General features: G+C 46.7%; 2 protein-coding genes across 2 annotated transcripts in view; both read right to left on the bottom strand.

The window, feature by feature from the left end:
- KPNA4 (karyopherin subunit alpha 4) overlaps positions 1 to 11,216 on the bottom strand; it is a 29,008-nt gene extending 17,792 nt beyond the window's left edge. The window contains exon 1 of the mRNA XM_083177846.1: positions 10,817 to 11,216. Coding sequence (XP_083033972.1) covers positions 10,817 to 10,885 — 69 coding nt within the window. The 5' untranslated portion in view covers positions 10,886 to 11,216. The remainder of the gene's footprint in view (positions 1 to 10,816) is intronic.
- A 9,445-nt stretch (positions 11,217 to 20,661) lies between these two features.
- ARL14 (ARF like GTPase 14) lies at positions 20,662 to 21,258 on the bottom strand. Its single transcript, XM_083174756.1, has one exon. The coding sequence runs from the start codon at positions 21,256 to 21,258 to the stop codon at positions 20,662 to 20,664; it is 597 nt and encodes a 198-aa protein (XP_083030882.1).
- Positions 21,259 to 22,495: the final 1,237 nt, after the last annotated feature.

Genomic DNA, 22,495 nt, shown 5'->3' with positions numbered 1-22,495 from the left:
TATTCATTGGTACTTTTGTCCCAGGGGAGTGCTGCATTTGTTCAGACTTCTCTCCTCAAAGAGTTTTTTTTCAGCAAACTTACAATTGAAATTGGCCCCTAAGTGGGGAATTAAATTAGCCACGGTAATTTACCGCAAGCTTATTGATCCGAAGACTATTCAACGGCAGTTAACAGCACATTTTATTCTAGGTCTGAGCAGACCTAAAATGTTATCCCCAATATATTGCATATTTTCAGGTGCCACAGATTCATTAGCATACTGTAGTTACAGGAAATTATCTTGGATTCTATGGTCTGCAATGAATGGATAACATGCCCAATCTCATTCTAAAGCAACTTGAGATAACGGGCAATAATAAATGTATTGTTTGTTTTTTTTGCACTCAATATGGTTGGGTTTAGCCACCCCCTAGAGCAGGGGTGTCCAGATTTGGTGAGGTGAAAATGTGTGGGGGCGGACCATTCAGCCTGACATTTTTTGAACCATTAATCACATCAGAATGGTCCCCCCCCCCCCCTATTCACTGTATAATCCCCAGCCTGCCCCCCATCTCTGTATTCCCCCCAGCCTGCCCTAATTCACTGCATGTCCCCCAGCCTGCCCCCCTTCTCTGAATATCCATCACTGCCTCCATTCACTGTATGTACCCAAGCCTGTCCCTCCTTCAGTGTCCCCCAATCTGCCCCCTCTCACTGCATGTCCCCCACTCTGTTCCCCAGCCTGCCCCCTTCTCCGAATGTCCATCACTGCCTCCATTCACTGTATGTCCCCCAAACTGCTCCTCCTTCACTGTATGACTGCCATTTACAGTATGTCCCCCACTCTGCCTCCATTCACTATGTCCCCCAGCCTGCACTGTATGTCCCCCACAAGCGGCCCCCAGTGGATGGAGAGACAGAGGATGGAGAGGCAAAGCAGGCACTGCAAGGACGGGATACAGATGCTTGGGCTCCCGCTGCTGCCCTACTCCACTCTGCATGTTACGGGAGCAAGCTTCTTCCTTGCTGCCCCCCCTCTCCACACACAGCTGCCAAAGATTGCGGAGGAGGGTGATATAGGATTGTAGCAGCAGGGGTTGGACGCATACTCACCCGAAAGACGCCAAACATCTAATTGTGGTGGGCGGCACCTCCTCACTGCTGCACTAAAGGTGGGGACCCGCGCTCGCCGGGTCCCCACCCTTAGTGTCCTGTGTTGTGTGTCCCGCATCTGATGCTCTGCCTGCTTCAGGCCGCTTGAAGTGACAGGACAGGCCGCAATTGGCCCCCAGGCCGGACTTTGGACATGACTGCCCTAGAGGGTGCAAGTTAAAATGCATATGCTGGCAGCCCCTGAACAGAGCTACATTTGAATAGCTGTGCAAGTTGGGAATTATGCACATCCAATCTTCAATCGAACACGCTAATCATGCGCTAAAGTGCTGTCAAATGGTTAACACTAGCAAAGTTCATGGAGCAAGGCAAAAACTGCTCTTTGGGTGCCCAAACAGGACACAAATGTCTGCGCTGGAAGCAGTTTGCGCCCTAACCGTGCATCAATTGAATTGCTCCATTAGGCAACATCTAGTGGCAGCCAATGAGAAAAAGTTTAATTCAGTTATCCGCAATAACCCATTTCCATGTTAAAAACACAACAAAAAAAACGCAATACTCACTATCAAATTGTCAAAAACAAATTTCCAACAATAATTCTCTACAGGTTTACCAAGAATTACACTTAACCTCTGAGCATGAAATACACTGTGAAATTTCTTTTTTTTTTTTAAAAAGACAGATTGGTTCAAAACCCCCTACTCATAGAGCAATATTCAATGAGAAAAATTTGCCGTGTTTTATGGAGAGTTTGTGCTTTTCTCGCGTTGGACGGAGACTTTTGCTCTCAAAAAGCGAGCAACCCTATTAAACGTGCACTTCTCGCCATCTTTCTAAGTGATTTTCGACGTGTCTCTCCGTGTGGAATGTGAACTTTTAAAATAAAAGGTTTTTTGTTTTAATTTTGGTGTCAAAACAGGATTTTTTTTCTGTGAAGGGGCATGCTATTTTTATTCATGTGCTTATAGCACATGAATATATATTACATTTAAAAAAAAAATATATATATATGATTGGTACTTGTTTCCTAGAACGGCCACAATCGTGAGTGATCGTGGCTCTTAATTAAGGGACACGATCCTCACGATGTGGCCGATTTTTTACAATTTTTTCCCTTTGAATGACAGAAATCGGGTCAATCGGTCGGTCGCGACCAATTAAAATCGGCCGCGATGCGACCGACCGATTCACCCGATTTTTCCATAGACTTCAATGTTAAAAAATCTTTTAACATTGAAATCGGGAGGATCGCGTTGGTCTTGTGCCATTATAATGGCACAAGATGAGATGGACTTGATTAAGTCCATCTCACATAGGGAAAAATGATAAAAAAGGTGAAATTGGCCAATATGACCCATTTCACATTTTGTATGTGCCCGCCATGACCCCACGATAGACGTCAACCCGAAGCGTGGCGAGCGCAGCGAGCCCGCGAGGGGCGGCGGTACGCGTCCTCCGACCTTTTCATTCCCCTACTATCCACGTCGGCGTGGAGTTGAGAATATATAGTGTGGCGAGCGCAGCGAGCCACCGAGCCCGAAGCGTGGCGAGCGCAGCGAGCCCCGCGAGGGGACGCGTATACCTGTGAAGTTATACGCGTGCGCTCGCCACGCTTCGGGCTCAGTGGCTCGCTGCGCTCGCCACACTATATATTCTCAACTCCACGCCGACGTGGATAGTAGGGGAATGAAAAGGTCGGAGGACGCGCACCGCCGCCCCTCGCGGGCTCGCTGCGCTCGCCACGCTTCGGGTTGATGTCTATCGTGGGGTCTAGCCCACTTAGTAACATTTGGGTGGGCAATTGAAAAAAATGGGGTGAAAAAAAAAAATCGGGTGAAAAATCGGTCGGTCGGTCCGGTCGCATCGCATGCGACCAAATCGCATGCGATGGATCCGATTTTTTATCTTCCGACCACAACGATCAAAATCGTTGTGGCCGTGCTAGGAAACAAGAATATATATATATATATATATATATATATATATATATATATATATATATATATATATATATATAAAAATAATTTTTTTTTTTTTTTTACACATAACAGCCAGCCAGGGGCCGGGAGCCTAGCCGCTCATTAGATATTCATATATTCACTGCACCCCGATCATTACATATGTACGATCGGGTACAGTGAATACCCGGTCCCCTGTTGGCTCTCTCTGTGCTGCCTGGCTCCCGGGGAGCCCACCTCCCCCCCACATAAGTTCTGGGGCAGGCAGGGAGACTTCCATCTCCCTGCCTGCCACTGCCCCACGGCTCCCTGCAGCGGACGCTAGTCCGATGCAGGGGTTAAGATTCGATGCGAGGGGCAATGAGCCCCTCTGACATTGAATACAGGGAGAGCGAGTAAGCCAGCGCTCCGGAACACAGCGAGTGTGCAGCGAATCCTAAACAGGATTCGCTGCACTTGGCGATATTTTACATTGAATACTGCCCTTAATGATTACTCAAGCTTTCAGAAGTTTTAAATGGCATGACATTATCAGGTTAAAAAGTGCAAAACGAACAAGGTACGGGAAAGTTATATTGGGGTGCTTAATGAGTGAGAAACATTTTTAACGCTTGCATGAGGGATTTCTTTTTTAAGTGGTTTAAAATGGCCCATATCCATATCTACCCCAATATAATATGAGCACTAATTTTAATTTAAAAAAAAAAAAAAAAAGAAAAAAAAGGAGCACTTGCTTTTGACTACATTGTAATTGATGAGAACAAATGTAATTTTTTTTTAACTGTTACCAAAAAAAAAAAACGGTCTCTACACACATTGATTATGACAATGCAGTGGAAACGTTTATCGTTTATTAAATCTATCTTCTACCAATTTATCAAGATACGGACAGTTATTATGCACTCCTTTAATTTTAGTGTGCCAGAAAAAGATCAATTACCACCTAACGGAGCACTTTCAATTGTTGATCCAGGTGGGAGGTATGCCTCCTTGCAACATCCTGAGGTGGTCAGAAGGAATCCAGGAAAAGTCTGGCTTGGGCACCCTAAACAAGACTTTAGGTTTAGCAGCTATATGGGTGGTTAAACACAGCACTTCTGGGCATGGGCAATGTAAAGACACCCTGATCGGAGCAACAACATAATTGCTACAATAGGCACCCACTACTGGTTATGGTACAGTGGATCGACGCGGTCTACATAGACAATGTTATGGTTGACCATCATTAGTCCAACCCATCTAAAGATGCGTCGAGATCAGCGGTTCTCAAACTGTGGGTCCTGACACCTAAGTGGGTCCCCGCCTTCTCAGCATGGGGTCACGGCTCCATGTTGCTGACCATCAGGCTGATGACTTCTCTAATCTCAGTCACTGATTCAAGGAGTCTGATAAATGTTGAATTGTCTGTTACTTCAGGCTCCTCCCATCATTTTGGGCCTCAGCAATGCTGCCATGTATGTTCTGTCTGCTGACTACACATGTGATGTGATGACCTTCTGCAGTAACTTGCTGGGGTCCTGTCATTTTTATTGTTTGTTGGGGTCCCAGAGCAAGATAGTTTGAGGTCTCCTGGACTAGATGAACAGTAACGGAAGTTATGGTGCCCACACACGCACCGATCCTGGCGGTGCGATGCTGTACGATGGGGTGCGTGCTCCCGCGACACCTCATCGTACAGTACAAAAAGTATGTGCTGCACATGCTTTTTCTAGCATAGCATCGCATCGTATGCACAAGGCATACGATGCGATGCTATGTGTGCTAGTTAAGCCCACAACGCACGCCGGGAACGGTGCGTGTGTGGGCACCTTAAGACATGAGTGTTAGATCGACACGACGTCACCTTTTTTGGTGGTTAAAATGCTTTGTGCGCGTTGCCTCGCTATGTTCGGTACACTATTATAGCTATATAAAAAAGTGTGAAAACTTATGTCGACCATTATGTTAACCTACTGCTTGTGTTGACCTTTTCAAGGTGTTGACCAACAGCGGTGGACCTATTGAGCATTGTCCCTATGATCCATACCCAAGAATACTAATTAAAAAATAGTTTCAGAACATTTAGAAATGTAGAAACATTAATTTACTATAATTACCTATGTCTAATTGTTCACTTTACATTGGGAATGCTTATTGCATGTAACTGAATTGTACATTTATGAAATTCTTCCACACTATTAGTGCCAAAGTAACTAATGTTTTTTCTTAATTAGGTAGAATGTGACTAATATGTTCTGTATGTAGCTTCTTCGTGCGAACATATACTCAGCACTATTTCTTATGTTTAAATCTTCAGTTTAATATCTAGCACTCCTGGACAACAGCCACCGGCCCAAGAACACAGTGTCCTACAGAAAGCGAGCACAGGAGACATGAGTATGCAGTATAAATTTAGACAGACTTTGAAATTAGATAATGCTGCATAGCAAAACTGAAGCGCACAGTTTTAAAATAGACAATTAAATATTACTCTGAAGATTTCTTTATTACCCAAGTGATAAGTGGACATTAATATTATGCAACCAGTATATAAGCATCAAAACATCTCATTCAAATACTGAAAGCCTTTCCTAGATGTAGGTGTTTAAAACTGGCCACAAGGATTCAGTGTTCTCCCCAGATTTTATGGTTTGCTGGACAGCAGTAGGAGGCATTCGGGTGGTGGTTTGCCAGGCTAGCCTGTCACTTCAACCCAGAGAGACCTGGGGGCCTGTACAGCCAACAGCAACGCAGTAACATCTGCCTAACAAGGAGCCCAGTAGGCATACGGTCGCTAGGTCGACATGGCCTAAGTTAGTCACAAGCATTAGGTAGACACAAGTATTTCAGATTTATTTCCCCCCAAAACAGGTGGTACGTCATACCCTACCGTCCATCAACTAGGGCGTTGAGGGACAATGTAGTAGTGTGCCAAGCGCAGCGAGCCACCGTGCCCAAAGCATGGGGAGTACAGCGAGGCACGCAACAGGACCCAGCGCACAGACATGTCGTCCATGGGGTTTGATCCTATTATCCCAGATGTGTGCGGATGATTCGCCGACTGGGAATCTTCACGACACCGGGCACACTTTATGGCGGGCCAAATTCGCTAATAAGTGCTTGCGCCTCCATAGGGGTGCAAGGAAATTTCAGTAAATTCGGTCCTGCAAAGGGTGCGAGTTAGGGTTAATTCAGCAACTCGCACCCTTCGAGGTTAATAGGATCGACCCTAATGTTGGCTTATGTCAAAACGCAGGAAAAATGTGATAAACTCACATTGACATTTTGGCTATCGACATAATGGTTATGTCAACCTTCATAGCCTTGACCCTTTGACCCATACCTGCCCAGTATATTCCTGTGTGCAGCATTGAGAACAGTTCCTATTCATTAAAATGAACTACACTGCTAAGGGGCCTAAACAGGGCATTTTCTAAGCAATCTCACTAGATCGTGCTGTCACCAGAGAACATTGGCCCTGCCAGATCACTCAGCACACAACACTGGAACATTGCTGTGTGCTAAGCAATCCAGCATCACTCAAAAAACGCTCAGTGTAGGCCCCTCTCACCTCAGCAAAAGCATTTTATTCACTTCATCTCTAGTGAACTAGTTGGTGTGTGATAAAGTAAAATGTAACCTACTATAATTTTTTTTTATAAAGTTGCCATTTTGTAAAGCAGGAGTTGTGTAGGTGACAGTTTGTGTAGCTAGTGGTTTAGTGTGGCGAGTACATGCACATAAAGAGCAGGTGGGCATTTTGCCACCCGGTTCATTATGTTCATACAACGGAAAGCATATTAAAAAGTGGAATGGTCCTTATTTGAGCATATAACCCTGGCTACGCCACATTGCAAAGCAGCCTCAACCCACACTACTGTATCAAGCTGATTATCAAACAATCACAGGGGATTACGCAAGAGCCAAACAGCACTATTAAGCTATGTTTTTCTCCACTAACAGTCGCAACAGTATACTAAACTTCTTAATGGCCATATCTATACCATAGGCTCATTATTCAGCACGGACAGTGCTTTTCAGCACAAATGCACTGCCCCCCTAAGTCATTGTTGGCACCTTAAAGAAACAGTTGGCAGGATTCCTTTAGGAGATCTGCCACTTCAATTTACACTAAATAGTATACTAGCATTAAATCAAATGTCTGCCGACTTCAACCCCCAGTGCGGCTGGTATACATTTCATCTACTACATTGGGAAGTTTACAGCAAACAAAGAATTGTTAGCATCACAAATATTGGTTTGTACAAATTTACACAAAAAAACGTATTAGAAACTAAAATGCGAGCATGGGGAAGAATATAAATAAACGTTAATGTCTATACATTCTATACCTGCACAAACCTGGACACCTGCTACCTTGTTTTCATGGAACATTAAAGTGAAAACCATATTTTAGGAAAACCGCTCGAGAGAAAAATAAAAAAAATTACACCTGAGATGTCTAGAACTTCACTACTACAATTCAGATGCATTAGAAAAAGACTGATGACACTTAAGCATTGAATTCACAAGGAATCAGATATATCGCCATCTCACAAAAGTCCTTTGCATTAACTTTATTACAGTTGGCCAACTGAATACCTCTGTAGGGCTGTGAACATCATACATTTCACAAGAGATCTGCAGATGTGAGGGACAGCAATTGTGAGAATGGCATCAACAGGAAGCCACAGAAAGTGTTGTTAGATAAAAACACACAAAGAATGTAGCAATATATGGATCGATCTATCTAAAACAAAGCTCATGTATATTGTTCTATTTTACACTACTGTAAAAAAAAGTAGAAGCATGAACACATCATCTGGTAAACAAGAAAAGAAACAAAAATGAAAGAAGTATATTATGTTTAGGATTTGGAAACAAAATAATGACAAAATAACAGACAGTGGGGGTTATTCTGTTTCACTCGCAAAGGCACAATCACTCTCTAATGGACAAAACCATATGCACTGCAGGTGGGGCAAATGTAAAATGTGCAGAGATTTGGGTAGGGGGTACTTCAAACTGATATCTATATTGCAGTGGCTCATCCGCAAGCAGAATAAAGATCCACACACGCTGGGTGATTATGCCCAGTCATTTTACCCTGGGGTGGACAGCTTTCCATAGCAGAACGCTATGGAAAGCCGCCCACACCGTCTCATCTGCTGGTAATACCAGCAGATGAGCGGTGGCCGGCAGTGATGATGCAGGAGCACGCAGCATCGCTCATCGCTGCCTTGTACACACTGGGCAGCTTTCATGTTGAAAGACGATCAGACGAGAACACTGAGCGGCTTTCACAGGAAAGTCGCCCAGTGTGTACAGTTCTTAAGAGTGTTTGATTAAAACAGCATAGAGCCCTAGGCCGTTGGGTTGAAAACCTACAAATTTTAGAGGGTCTGAGGCAGACTGAAGTACAAAAAAAAACAACAACCTTGCTTCCGGGGGTACGGTTCACATGGCTAAGGTTGACAGGGTTGAAAAGACAACACAAGCATTAGGTCGACAATAAAAAGGTCAACATGAGTTTCACGGTTTTGTCCCAAATGTCGACAGTCAACATCTAAGGGTTTTTTTTTTTTTTTTGGTCTGCCGGCCTATGTACACCGGGGGAAGGCGAGGGGGTCTGGCGAGTCTGCCGGCCTATGTACACCGGGGGGAGGCGAGGGGGTCTGGCGGCCTATGTACACCGGGGGGAGGCGAGGGGGTCTGCCGAGTCTGCCGGCCTATGTACACCGGGGGAAGGCGAGGGGGTCTGGCGAGTCTGCCGGCCTATGTACACCGGGGGAAGGCGAGGGGGTCTGGCGAGTCTGCCGGCCTATGTACACCGGGGGGGGGGGGGGCGAGGGGGTCTGGCGGCCTATGTACATTGAGGGAAGAGGGGTTCTGGTGAGTATGCCACCCTATGCATATTGAGGGAAGAGGGGGCTGGGTATACCCATGTCTGTGCACTGGATGAGGAGGGGGGCTGGGTATACCCATGTCTGTGCACTGGATGAGGAGGGGGGCTGGGTATACCCATGTCTGTGCACTGGATGAGGAGGGGGGCTGGGTATACCCATGTCTGTGCACTGGATGAGGAGGGGGGCTGAGTATACCCATGTGCACGCGAGGAGGGGGGCCGAGTATGCCAGTCTATGTACACTGGAGGAAGAATGGGCTGAGTATGCCGGACTATGGGGTCGATCCTATTAGTCGTGAAGTGTGCAAGGTTCGGTTCCAACAAAGGCAACGACACCTGATTTAACACAATCTCTCACCCTTCGCTGGGCCAAATTTGCTTAAAATTGCTCAAAACCCTACAGAGGTGCGAGAGATTTTATGCTAATTCCATCAGCCATAAAGTGCACCTAGCGCCATGGTGATTTGCACTTGCAGATCATCCGCATGTAAAACCTATAGATCAGTGGTAGCAAACCCTAGCCCTCGAGAGCTACTAACAGTTCACATTTTCCAGACAACCTAGCTGCTGCACTCATTAACACATTTTAAATGATCCACAGGTGGAGCTAATTAGCTCACTTGTGATTCTGTGAGGAGACCTGCAAAACATGCACTGTTGGTAGCTCTCGAGGACTAGGGTTGGCTACCCCAGCTATAGATTGTAAGCTTGCAAGCAGGGCCCTCTTACCTCTATGTCAGTTTGTTTCTATCCAGTTTGTTTAATCACTGTTTCCAATTGTAAAGCACAATGGAATATGCTGCCCTATATAAGAAAGTGTAAATTATACAGTCTAATAGGATCGACCCCTATGTACACTGGAGGAAGAGGGGGGCAGAGTATGCCAGTCTATGTACACTGGAGGAAGAGGGGGGCAGAGTATGCCAGTCTATGTACACTGGAGGAAGAGGGGGGCAGAGTATGCCAGTCTATGTACACTGGAGGAAGAGGGGGGCAGAGTATGCCAGTCTATGTACACTGGAGGAAGAGGGGGGCAGAGTATGCCAGTCTATGTACACTGGAGGAAGAGGGGGGCAGAGTATGCCAGTCTATGTACACTGGAGGAAGAGGGGGGCAGAGTATGCCAGTCTATGTACACTGGAGGAAGAGGGGGGCAGAGTATGCCAGTCTATGTACACTGGAGGAAGAGGGGGGCAGAGTATGCCAGTCTATGTACACTGGAGGAAGAGGGGGGCAGAGTATGCCAGTCTATGTACACTGGAGGAAGAGGGGGGCAGAGTATGCCAGTCTATGTACACTGGAGGAAGAGGGGGGCAGAGTATGCCAGTCTATGTACACTGGAGGAAGAGGGGGGCAGAGTATGCCAGTCTATGTACACTGGATGAAGAGGGGGGCAGAGTATGCCAGTCTATGTACACTGGATGAAGAGGGGGGCAGAGTATGCCAGTCTATGTACACTGGAGGAAGAGGGGGCTGAGAATGGCGGTCTATGTATACTGGGGGAAGAGTGCGGATAAGCCGGTCGATGAATACCGGGGGGGTGGGGGATGAGTATGCTGGGGCATAGGGAGAGTACTGGGCGTGGAAGCAGGTACCAGGTAGCCGCACGGCTACTGCCCAGTTTGTGGGGAGAAAGCGATGGATAGCCGGGGGGTGATCGTCCTCTCCCGCACAGCGCCGACTGAAGAGCCGGAAAGGACTGGGCATCAGACCGCCCGTAGCCATCCAAGCCCGGCCAGGCACTACTAACCCCCACTAGGCCCCAAGCCGCAGCGACGTCACAGCTGGGCCCAGGAAGCGCGGCGTCCCCGACCGGGGTCACCCCAAGCCGGAGTCGGTTAGAACCCGGTGAAAGACTCAGACATGGGAGGAATAGCTACCTCTAAATCGCGGCCTTTGTTCTTGAAATTCTTCAGCCGCTGGTTGTCCAGCTTGTCGTTGTCAGCCATGATGGGAGCGTCGGGGCCTCGCAGCGCTGGCCGCCTGTGTGTAGGAGGAAGGCCGGTGACGGCGGTGTGCGGCTGGCTCTCGGTGTGAGGTGACCTGGGTCTCAGGGTGGCGACACCGCGCTATTCTTACTGTCGGTTGTCTGGGCGGAATGCCGGTAACAAGAAAGCCTCGAGCTGGGAGCAGTGGCCACGCCTACACAGAGGAATCCCAACCGCTGATTGGTTGCGCCCTGTTCGGAGGGGGGAGAGTTACACAAGGCTTCCGGCAGTGGTATGGTTCCCCAGACTCAGGGGGCGCTGTATCCGTAACGGAGAGTAAACCATAGAGAGGGCTGGCCAAGGGCGAGCGCAATATCCGTTGGCGCTCCTGCCTGGGTGACGCACGAATATTTCAGCCTACATCTGCGAGTCTATTTGCTCACTGGCAGTGGCAGCCATTTTTCCGAACACTAAAAAAGCTGCTCGGAATCGGATGGTCTGGCTAATTGGCACCAGGAAGATGGCTGATAACTCGGAGACACCTTCTTGTTCCAAATGTGGGCATGGAATTCGGGGGTGTGCGTCATTGCTCTGTCGTGTACGTAGTGGCTGAGTATCAATTACACGGAAGGAGAGACAGCGCCTCCCAGTGCGCGAATTGATGTGGGACATCACATACCTGATTATACTACATAGCTAGCGCCCAAGAAACACATATTGGGCTCAGGCCTAGAGCAACCTGTGAGTCAACAACCTTTGTAGCACTACAAATCTCAGTATGCCTTGCTGTCATATTGTCAGCAGCCAGAGAACAACCATATCGGAAGCAACCAAATGAAAAAAAAAAAAAAAAAAATCTATACATTTTTTTGTGATGCGATGGTGGTAGCCAAGCCATCATTGAATCCCTGTGTACAAGTGTGACTGTTTCTTTCATTATGGGGAGAAAGTGCACTGTATGTAACACATACTTGACTACCTGACCCGCCATGTGGGAGAATATGCTCTGTTCCTGTGCTTCCCTGGTAATGTATGATTGCCAGCACCTGTGGTGAAAGGCCTTTACCTAGCTCCCACATGTGATGGCAATCATACATTACCAGGGAAGTCCAGAAACAGAGCATTTTCTCCTGCATGGAGAGGGTCAGGTAGGCAAGTATAATGTAACACCAGGTTTTCCGCTCCCCCTGCTGACTCTCTCATGTGTGATCAGTGCAGCCAGCTGTCTCAGCATAGTGAGGCCTGTGGTGGCGGGACGGGACTTCCTGAACCACAGAGCAGGATGAAGGCGACAAGCCAGTCCTGTTTTGGAAGAGGCTCAGGGCCACAAACCTGTTATTGTGGCCATCAGAGATGTGTTACACATACCTGCTGAGGAATCTGAGGCATAGCAATCCTTTTTCTTTACACAGAAAAGGCTAGTGATTCTAAGGGTTTGGATGACCTTGGGCTTCCCTGGATAAAAAATTACTGATCCAAAGCGTATAGTGCCCATCTTTCCCTTTGCTCCAGAGGGCAGAGGGGTCTGGTAAATCCCACCAGCAGTGGATGCCTCGGTCTCACTCCTGTCAAAAAGACAGTCCTGCCAGTTCCTGGGGCAGCTGCCTTGAAGGATCCGGCTGATAGAAAGATTGATGGCATGTTAAAATCTATTCACATTGCTGCGGGTGCATCCCAGAGACCTATTATTGCAGGCTGCTGGATGACTCATGCCATTCACTCATGGGCATTTCAAATTCAGGAAGGCCTGGTGGGTGGAAAGACCCTGGTTAATATGACAACCCTGGTTAAACACATTCAGAATACCATGCATGTACAGTTAGTGCCGGTGCAAGCACTTCCACCGCCCCAGGCAAAATTGGGGGGGGGGGGGGGCGGCAGCGGACACATGCCGCCGATTGCTGCCGGGGGGGGGGGGGGCACTGCCTGCCGAGGATTGCTGCGGATCATTGCTGCTGTGTTTAGCACAGGGGGGCAGTGGATTGACGGCGACGCTGACTAGCTGGGGGGGGAGGCTCCACTCGCCGAACATTGCTACTAACACAGGCAACAGGCGGGCTCCAGGCAGGCGGAAGCGGGCAGGGGCGTACGGTTCACTCACCTGAATAGCAGAGTAACTGGTCTGGCAGATGCATTTTTTTTTTTTTTTTAAGTTTTATTTTTTATTATGCTTTCACCTTACAATACATTTGTCACATGCATTATATGTACAAAATAATTGTGATGTTGTCATGAACACAAAGTTTCTGATATACATATTAGCTTGAATCGCAGTAAAGAGTAATAAGACAAATAAAAGAAGTTCAAAATACAAACAGCATTGACAATTAACTTGTATCCACATCAGTCATTGTTCGACACTTGTTTTCTGTGTTACCAAATTAGTTTCAATTATTATATACCATCAGCGGGGAGGCCACGTCCCCAGAAACTCCCATCCCCCATTCCAGACCCTCTTGTCGATTTCCTAGGGAATTGGTGGATCTCCCTGTACCACTCTTGTTTCGTAATATTCTGTGTTCTGGAGGGTTCGCTTGATCCTGCTCTGAAAATCTCTCGGTAATGTATTAATATAACTCTCCCATGTGTTAAAATAAGTTTTTGTGAGTTTTACTTTATGCAGTGTGGTCTCCAACCAATCCATCATGAACAGATGGTGGAGTTTTACCTTGAATAACATTAAGGGAGGGGGGGAGGGGTCGATCCAATTTTGTAGAATAGCCTTGCAGGCTGCTGCACTGATTGCAACTGATAGCTTTTTGCAGCCTCTTGTTATCCTCTGTTGTTCGGGAAGTATGCCAAAAATCGCCCACTCCGCAGTAAATGGTATGTAGTTTAATAGGTGGTCTAGGGCGAAAGATTTTACCTGTAGCCAGAATTTGCGGATAAATGGGCACGCCCACAAGCAGTGAAATAGGTCGGCTTGTGGAGCTTGACACTTACCACAGTGTCCTGTGTTTGGCATGCCCGCCAAAAATTGTCTCTTGGGAGAATAATAGGATCTGTGAGTGATGTTCAGGAATAGTTCCTGGTACTGGGCGGCTGAGAATAGTTTGCGAGATATGGATAGCTGTTTAATTAATTGTTCGCAGGATAGCGTGGGGAAGTGCGTTAACCATTGTTTCATACCTGATTCTGAGTTGGAGTGATCAAGGAGAGGATTGAATATCCTATAGTGTATTGAGATAGCTTTTCTAGTTATTTGTTGGGCGCGCAAAACCCCGTCGAGTGTATTTGATAGGTCCAGTTTTGAAAGAGACTTCAACACTGAGCTTACGTAATGTTGCATTTGGAAAAACGCAATTGGGAAGTTTCTGAGAGTTGGAAAGGAGGTTTGTGCCTGGGAGAACATCAGGGGTTTACCGCTGGATGGATCTGTAAGATCGCCAACATTTATCAGGCCTTCTCTACTTAAAGTTGAAAAAGGGAAGCTAGCCTCCCCGTGCTGGAAATCAGGGTTGCCTAAGAATGGAAGGAATAAGCTTTTATGTGAATTTTATTTATAGGAGTGGCGTAATATGTGCCACAAGCGATATGTAGACCACAGTAATGGGTTCTGGGATAGATTTGTAGGGATTTCCTCTTTTATTTTATGTAGAAAGGAAATTAAAGTGTCTTTTTCTAAAAAGGCTGATTCCAGATGTGTGTTGGCATATACTTCCGTATTTTTAAGCCAGTCTCTCAAGAATCTGGTGAGGGATGCGTAGTTGTAAGCTTGGACGTTGGGGAGACCGATTCCTCCATTGAACCTAGCTTGTTGTAGTTTATTCAGTGCAATCCTGGATTTCTTCCCTTTCCATATAAAAGTTCTAAATAAGGTGTTCATTTTTTTGAGATCAGTATTGCTTATTAGGAGTGGCAAAGATTGTAGGACATAAAGCAATTTGGGGAACGTTGACATCTTAATTAAATTCGCCCTCCCTAAATAGGATAATGTTAAATGTTTCCAGCTGTCCAGTTCTGAGGTCAGTGATTGAATAGTTTCTTGAATGTTTTTTCGATAGAGTTCCGTAGGGTATTTGGGAAGTTTAATTCCCAAATAAACGATGTGTGATTTCTCCCATGCAAATGGTAGGTTTCTACCCCAACCTGGTTTAGCTATTCCTGGTTGCAAAAAGAGACCTCTGGACTTCTGGAAGTTTACTTCGAAACCTGAAATTTTACCAAATTTGGATAATATATCAAGAATTTCTTTGATCGAATCCTTTGGCAGATGCATCTTTATTCCTGCTGCTCTCCTCGCAGGAGCTTTCCTGCTGCTGCTGCTGCTGCTGCTGCTGCTCCACCAGCAGCTCAGTACCGCCCTCCAGTGGCCGGCGCCCTAGGCAAATGCCTAAAGCTGCCTAGTGTACAGTATGTGGATGGCTGATTCTGAATCCAAAAAGATAGTAGAGGCACTTCCCTTTACGGGGGAGTGGTTGTTTGGAGGGGAATTGGACACTTGGATTTCTAAAGCCACAGCTGGAAAATCCACCTTCCTCCTCTCAGAACCCCTCGGGCGGTAGGGGAAAACAGTGTAGACCCACCGCAGCCAGAGTACTGGCTGTGCCTCCTCGGGATACTCTACTAGTCGCGTTACAAAAGTTGTTTCGAACCAGGGTCATTGTCCTGGTCCCTTCTCCCCAAAGAGGTCTGGGTTATTACTAGGGTGGCCAATCCCGAGATTTGGCCCCTAAAACGCCGCGATTTCAATCCCGGGATTGGAGTTTCCAATCCCGGGATTTCGGGATTAGACTGCGCATGCGCAGTCTAATGCCGGCCAGCGTCTGAGCGTGTGCTCAGGCGCTGCCCGGCTTCTCCCTTCCCCGGCAGTGCATCCCTGCGCAGCGTGACGAGTACAGAGGTCACGCTGCGCAGGCCAAGCAGCTGCACAGAGCCAGTGTGGCTCTGTGCAGCATGCGTTCGCCCCCGCCCACCAACCCGGCTGGCTCCCCAGAAGCCCGCCCCCCCCACCCCCGGCTCGCTGCCCGCCCCGCTAGCCGCTACCCGCCCATCCACCCACCCTCCAGGCCGGCTCCCCGCCCATCCACCCGGCCGGCTCCCTGCTCATCCACCCGCCGGCTCCCAGCCCATCCACCCGCCAGATCCTCTGACGCCCGCCAACACACCCGGCTGCCCGGCTCCTCAGACACCCGGCCGGCTGCCCACCCACACACCCGGCCGCACCCCACCCCACATGTAAGTAAATATGTGGGGCGGCCGGGGTGCGTTTTTTAAATTAGGGAAGCCAATCCCGGGAATCCCGGGATTGGGCATTTTTCAATCCCGAAATCCGGGATTGAAAAAATGCTCCGGGATTGGCTTCCCTAGTTATTACTCAAACCTATTCGTCGTACCGAAGCCGGACAGCTCGGTTCGCCCAATTCTGAACCTTAAAACACTGAACCCGTATCTACGAGTGTTCAAGTTCAGAATGGAGTTATTGAGGGCAGTAATCTCTGGCCTGGAAAGGGGGGGAGTTTCTGGCCTCTCCGGATATCAGTTATTCACACCTACACATCCCAATCTAGCTGCCCCATCAGGCATACCTGCAGTTTACCCTGCTGGAGGATCATTACCAGTTCTGTGCCCTGCCTTTCAGGCTATCTGAAACACAGAGGGTGTTCACAAAGTGAGCCTAAAGGCAAGGCAAAGGCCTGTTAAAGGCAAAACCATACTTTAATGTATCCTACAATCAGAAGCATAGGGAGGGTGGCTCCAGTGCAGCTCAAGCTCCAGGGCCGAGAGGAGAGAGCGCACTGCTGCCCCCGTCTCCTCCCTCCTCCTCTGTGCTGGGAGTTGCTGGCAGGGGAAACAGCGCTGCAGGAATACAGAGTCTCCATCTGCTTGCTGGGGAAATGGTCATCTGTCAGATCAGATGTAGGTCGCCCCGGAAGGTCGACTGGCCCCAAGGTCGACAGGGTTAAAGGTCGACATGGGTCAAGGTCCACATGACTTAAGGTCGACATGGGTTTAGGTCGACAGTCATTAGGTCGACATGAGTTTTTCACTGTTTTTTTAAGCCAACATTTGCCGACAGGCGGTATTTCATGCCCTCCCATCCACTAGGGGGCGTGGTGGGAAAATAAAATAGTGTGCCCGAAGCATTGCGAGCGATGTGAGGGGCTGCGGTTCAACTTCAACTGTGTCCATGTCGACATGTATTTAATAAACCCTGACAGCGACCATGTAGGCCCCCCTCCCGATAGCAAGCATGTAACTCCCCTGACAACAATCAACTACCCCCCCACCCTGTGAGCTTGTAACCCTCCCTTGCAATGAGCAATTAACCCCGCTTAGCAACAAGCATGTAACCCCTCACTGGCAGTGAGAATGTAACCTTCCCTGGCAACAGGCACCCTCCGCAACAAACATTTTATCCTCTGGCAACAAGCATGTAACCCCCCCTGGCAATGAGCATGTAACCCCTCCTGATGAGAAGCATATAACCCCCCCCCCCCCCTAGCTGCTAGCTTGTAACTCTCCCTGACAATGAGCAATTACTCCAATAGCAACAAGCATGTAACCCCCACTGGCAGCAAGAATGTAACCCTCCCTGGTAATGAGCAAACAACCCCCTTAGCATCAAGCATGTGACCCACTCTGGCAACAAACATATAATGCCTCACTGGCAGCGAGCATGTTACCCCATCAGCGAGCATGTAACCACCCTGTCAGCGAGCATGTAAACCTCCCCTTGTAACGAGCACATTAGCCCCCCCCCTGACAATGAGCATGTGACCCACCCTGACAAAGAGCATGTTACCTCTGGCAATAAGCACGTAACCCATGTCAAGCATCAAACCCCTGACAACGAGCATGTAACCCCTGGCAATGAGCATGTAGGTAAGCAGCACTTCATGGGGATTTTTGTGTGTTTGTGACACTAGTGGTGTCATTATGTGTGTAAGTGGCACTACATCTTTTGCCATGAAACCCCTGGCAAAGTAATTAGAAACCATACTGTGGGGCATAAATAGCAAGGGACATTTTTGTGTGTGGGACATAAAATGGTGTCAGAGTGCAGCATGATGTGTAATGGGCATTATGGTGTGTGGCATAAAATGAATTAAGCATTATGTTGTGGCATGTACAATTGGCATTACGGTGTATGGCATAAAGTGAAATAAGCATTACGGTGTGTGGCATAATGTGTAATGGGCTTTGTGGTGTGTCGTGCAATAGGTATTACAGATTGTTTGGCATGATGTGTTTTGGGCATTATAGATTTTGTGGCATAATGTTTAATGGGCATTACTGTGTGTGGCAGAATGTGTAATGGGCATTACTGTGTGTGGAATATTGTGTAAGAGGCATTACTATAAGAAGGAAAAATTACTAGGGCTTCAGGGGTGTGCCAGATGAATGACCGAAAATAGGGATCCCGACAGTCAGTATACCGACATCAGAATCCTGACTGCCGGTGCTCCGACAGGGAGGATCCTGACTGATGGGCTAATCTCCCTTTTGGGGGTCCACGACCCCCATAGAGGGAGAATAGAACCTGTGTTGAGCAAAGCTAGCCCCCGAAGCCCGCAAGTGGCTTCTTTGCGCTCACTCCTTTGTCGGAGCATCAGCAGTCGGGATACCGATTGTCGGGCAGTCATACCACACCCACTTCGGGCACCCTGTCACCTAGCTACTCTGCTGCTTACAATTTATATAAACATAACCCCTTTGTCCAAAGTTCATTGTCAAAGTACACTTGGTAATAGCGACTCAGCTGATCAGTTACGCACAGTTTTAGCTACAGTTTCCATGCTTTTATTTCCCATCACTAATATGAAGTGAAGAGCCCAGCTGCCACATACAGGAAGAAAATCCCCAAGCACTATCCAGCTCAGTAGGCAGATAATGGTGTGTCAACCGATCAGCACAATCAGTTATTGTTTATATAATAGACAGTACTGTTATTTACAGTAACCACCTACAATTGATTTGATATTATAATAGTTTGTTATAGTTAGTGGAAATATTTCAGGTACCCCCTACACCGCAGTGGTACAGGTTGAGTATCCCTTATCCAAATATCCATTATCCAAATTATTCCAAAACCATACATTGCAGAAAGTGAAGAAAAAAAAAAGTCTTGCTAAAAACCTACTGGGGACATCTGTAGCAGCACTACTAGGGACATGATATGTAACTGGCACTACTGGGGACATGATATGTAACAGCACTACTGAGGACATGATATGTAAAGCTGTGTACACACGGGGGCGATAGGGGCTGAAATCGATGGAAATATGGTCGCAGGCGACCATATTCCCAGTGATGGCAGTGTGCCCCGGCAATAAATCGCTGGGTGTGTGCTCCCGTTTTCAGCCCCATTCTAATCGCTGGTCGCAGGAGCTTGCTCCTGTGACCAGCTGATTACCTCTGCGGCACCGCTGGCAGAGGTTCCCATTCGTCAGCAACCATCTCTGGTCGCTGATAAAAGGGAGAAACTGAGCAATATATTGCTCAGCCATATATTGCTAGCAATATATGGCTGAGCAATATATCTCCTCCGTGTGTACAGGGCTTAACTGGCACTACTGAGGACATAATATGTAACTGGCACTACTGAGGACATGATATGTAACTGGCACTACTGAGGACATGATATGTAACAGCACTATGGAGGACAAATATATGTAACTAGCACTAAATATGTGCAAGACAGTGATTGCTTGGCATTTAAATTCAGTATCTGAAATAGTACACAAACTTTGTTTCATGTTTTGAAACCTTGTTTTATGCACAAATAAAATATATTTGTGTGTATTTCATGTTGATGATATGTTTGTACAACATAAATGCAAGATACCTAAGGCCGGTTTCACACACTCCGGCTCCTGCCGGACGGTGAAATCCCGCACAGCCAGGGAGCCGTGCCGCACACATTAGTTGTGAATGGACACTATTGTGTCCATTCACACGGGACGGCTACGGCCTGGCCGCACGATTGCAGCCGGATCCCACCACTGGAAGGGACGGCTGCCGGGCTGTGGCCATCCCCTCCATCATAATCTACTGTGTGCTGCACGGCTTCCTGGCCGTACGGGTTTTCGCCGTCCGGCAGGAGCCGGAGTGTGTGAAACCAGCCTATGCATACATCACTGAAATATAAAAATATTCTGAAATACGGAATAATCCGTTATCCAAAATTCTCCTGGTCCCGAGCATTTTGGATAAGGGATACCCAACCTGTAGAACCGGCTTAGATTGCTGATCATAACATGTAATACTAAGCAATTACTTGAAAACATCAGACACAGCCAATAAAAAACAAAGGCGCATTTAGTGCAAAACTATGTTGGAGTTTCATTGGAATAATTTCTTCAAATGAAGTGTAAACATTAATAAAACAATATATATATATCACATAGCTATGCTGTCTCAGCTTCTAATACACATATCTGAAAATACTGATTATAGGTATTGTAATATATTTAGGAAGTGGCATGTACTTATAATACTCTGCCTACTGCACCTTATAGTCCTCCTATGTACCTTATGCATAAAGAGCCTTAGTTACCATTTGATGTTTCTATTTCACATACTAGCAGGTAACACATTAAGCTGATTTTGTTCTGTGACTTTGTAAAATAAGTTACTGACATTAATGATCATATTATTTCACAGAAATATATCACATTGTATATAAATATATATTGTCATCCTTACAAGCCATTGAAACCTCTTTGTAAATAAACACATAAATCCGCTTTTCATCTACGGCATTTCCTTTATGCCTCTGTGCAGCACAAGGGAATCTGATGCTGTGCTAGACTCAGTCAAAATGCATTAAGATAATTGTCCGCACTTCTCAGGATTCATACTCTCCGCGATGTTTTAAGTCTTACACTCTGCTTGGAAAAGATTAGGGTGTCATCTTTTGACCTTTTCACAAATTCAGTCACTTTATTGAAGCCTTCAGTCAATCCCTGGCCTGAAAGGGCACAACATGGCTGCACATACCAGTCCCGGTCAGAACAATGCTTCGTCATATTAAATTTCCGTGTTATGTCATCTGCATTTAGTGCTCCAGGAAGATCTTGCTTGTTGGCTAATACAACCACTGGCACTTTCTTTATCAGCTCATTCTGCAAGATGAACTGAAATTCTTTCTTTGCCTCATCCAGTGTCTGCTTGTTGGTGCTGTCCACCACATATACAAGTCCATCGGTGTTTTCAAAGTAATAACACCAGAATGATCTCAACTTCTCCTGTCCTCCAATGTCCCATATAGTTAATTGCAATTTCTTCTCTGTTTGTATCATCTCTACATTAAATCCAACTGTTGGTATGGTTGAAAAGGGTTCCTTAAATTTGAATCTATAGAGTACAGTAGATTTCCCAGCTGCGTCCAATCCAAGCAGAAGGATTCGGGCCTGTTTAGCTTTGGAATGCGTAGAGCCTGACAGACCCATTCTTTGTATTCCTATTGTCACAGCAGTAATGGATGAGAGTAAGTTTTGCATAGTGATTTGTAGCAATGTGAGCTGTGTACTTATAGGCGGTCTTATCAGCTTGGAGAAAGGTGTATTGTTTATGAAGGTTTAATGTCCACTGCTTGTCACAAAGGTGGAACTGTCACAAGTAATAAAGTATAATCGATAAAGGAAACCAAAGTTCAAAATATATGGGAATGCAATGATTTATAAAACCAGCACTTTCTAATACCGCATAATAAAAATACTAATTTACTTTACAATAAAACGACTAAGTTTACTTTACAATAAAACTACTAAGCTTACAATAAAACTACTAAGTTTACTTTACAATAAAACTACTAAGCTTACAATAAAACTACTAAGTTTACTTTACAATACCTACGTTAACATTATTGACAGACAATAGTAGTGTCTGCCAATAATGTTAACCTATCACACTACGGTGATATGTGGAAGCAGTGTGCAATGAAGGTTCGTCCAGGGGAAGGTATATTAACCAGATAGGGGGCCAGATGCACTAAATTAATAAAATGGAGAGTGATAAACAACCAACCAATCAGCTGCTGCCTGACATTTTTCAAACACAGTCTGTGACATGGCAGGTAGGAGCTGATTGGCTGGCTGTTTATCACTCTCCATTTTATCACTTTTGAAGCTTAGTGCATCTGGCCCAGGAACACAGGTACAGGGTATCAGGATGGGAGTGGTTCTAAATCCCGGCGCCAGAATCCCGACCGCCGAAATCCCGACAAGGGGGCAACGTGGATCGCCCCCCTTGCAGGCTCGCCGCGCACGGGGCCCAATGCCTTGCTACGCTCGGCACACTAATTTATTCTCCCTCTATAGGTGTCATGGACACCCACAGAGGGAGAAAGTATCGGGATTCCGGCGTTCGGGATTCCAGCAACGAAATTTTGAATGCCGGGATTCCAACTGCCGGGATTGTAACTGCATCCCATCAGGATTACCCATTGTCTGCCAGGAGCATTATGGTTGCTGAGTGTTGTAGTGAACCACGTTTGCTCACTGTACTCACTATTGTCAATGGTGGCAGCTGGATAGTGTGTGCATTAAGCAGTGGTTATATAGTGTAATGCAGGGTCACTATGGGGCTCCTACTGTTGGTAGACACTCAGAGGAAAAGAAGCTGCATTCACAAGTTGGAGGTTGCACTTCCCGGAAATCCCTCTATAAGTCCCAGTGCCTGGCAGCT

This window comes from Crinia signifera, chromosome 3 (genome assembly GCF_055691185.1).
Source record: "Crinia signifera chromosome 3, ASM5569118v1, whole genome shotgun sequence".
NCBI lineage: Eukaryota > Metazoa > Chordata > Amphibia > Anura > Myobatrachidae > Crinia > Crinia signifera.
This window is presented reverse-complemented; position numbering and strand designations above follow the sequence as displayed.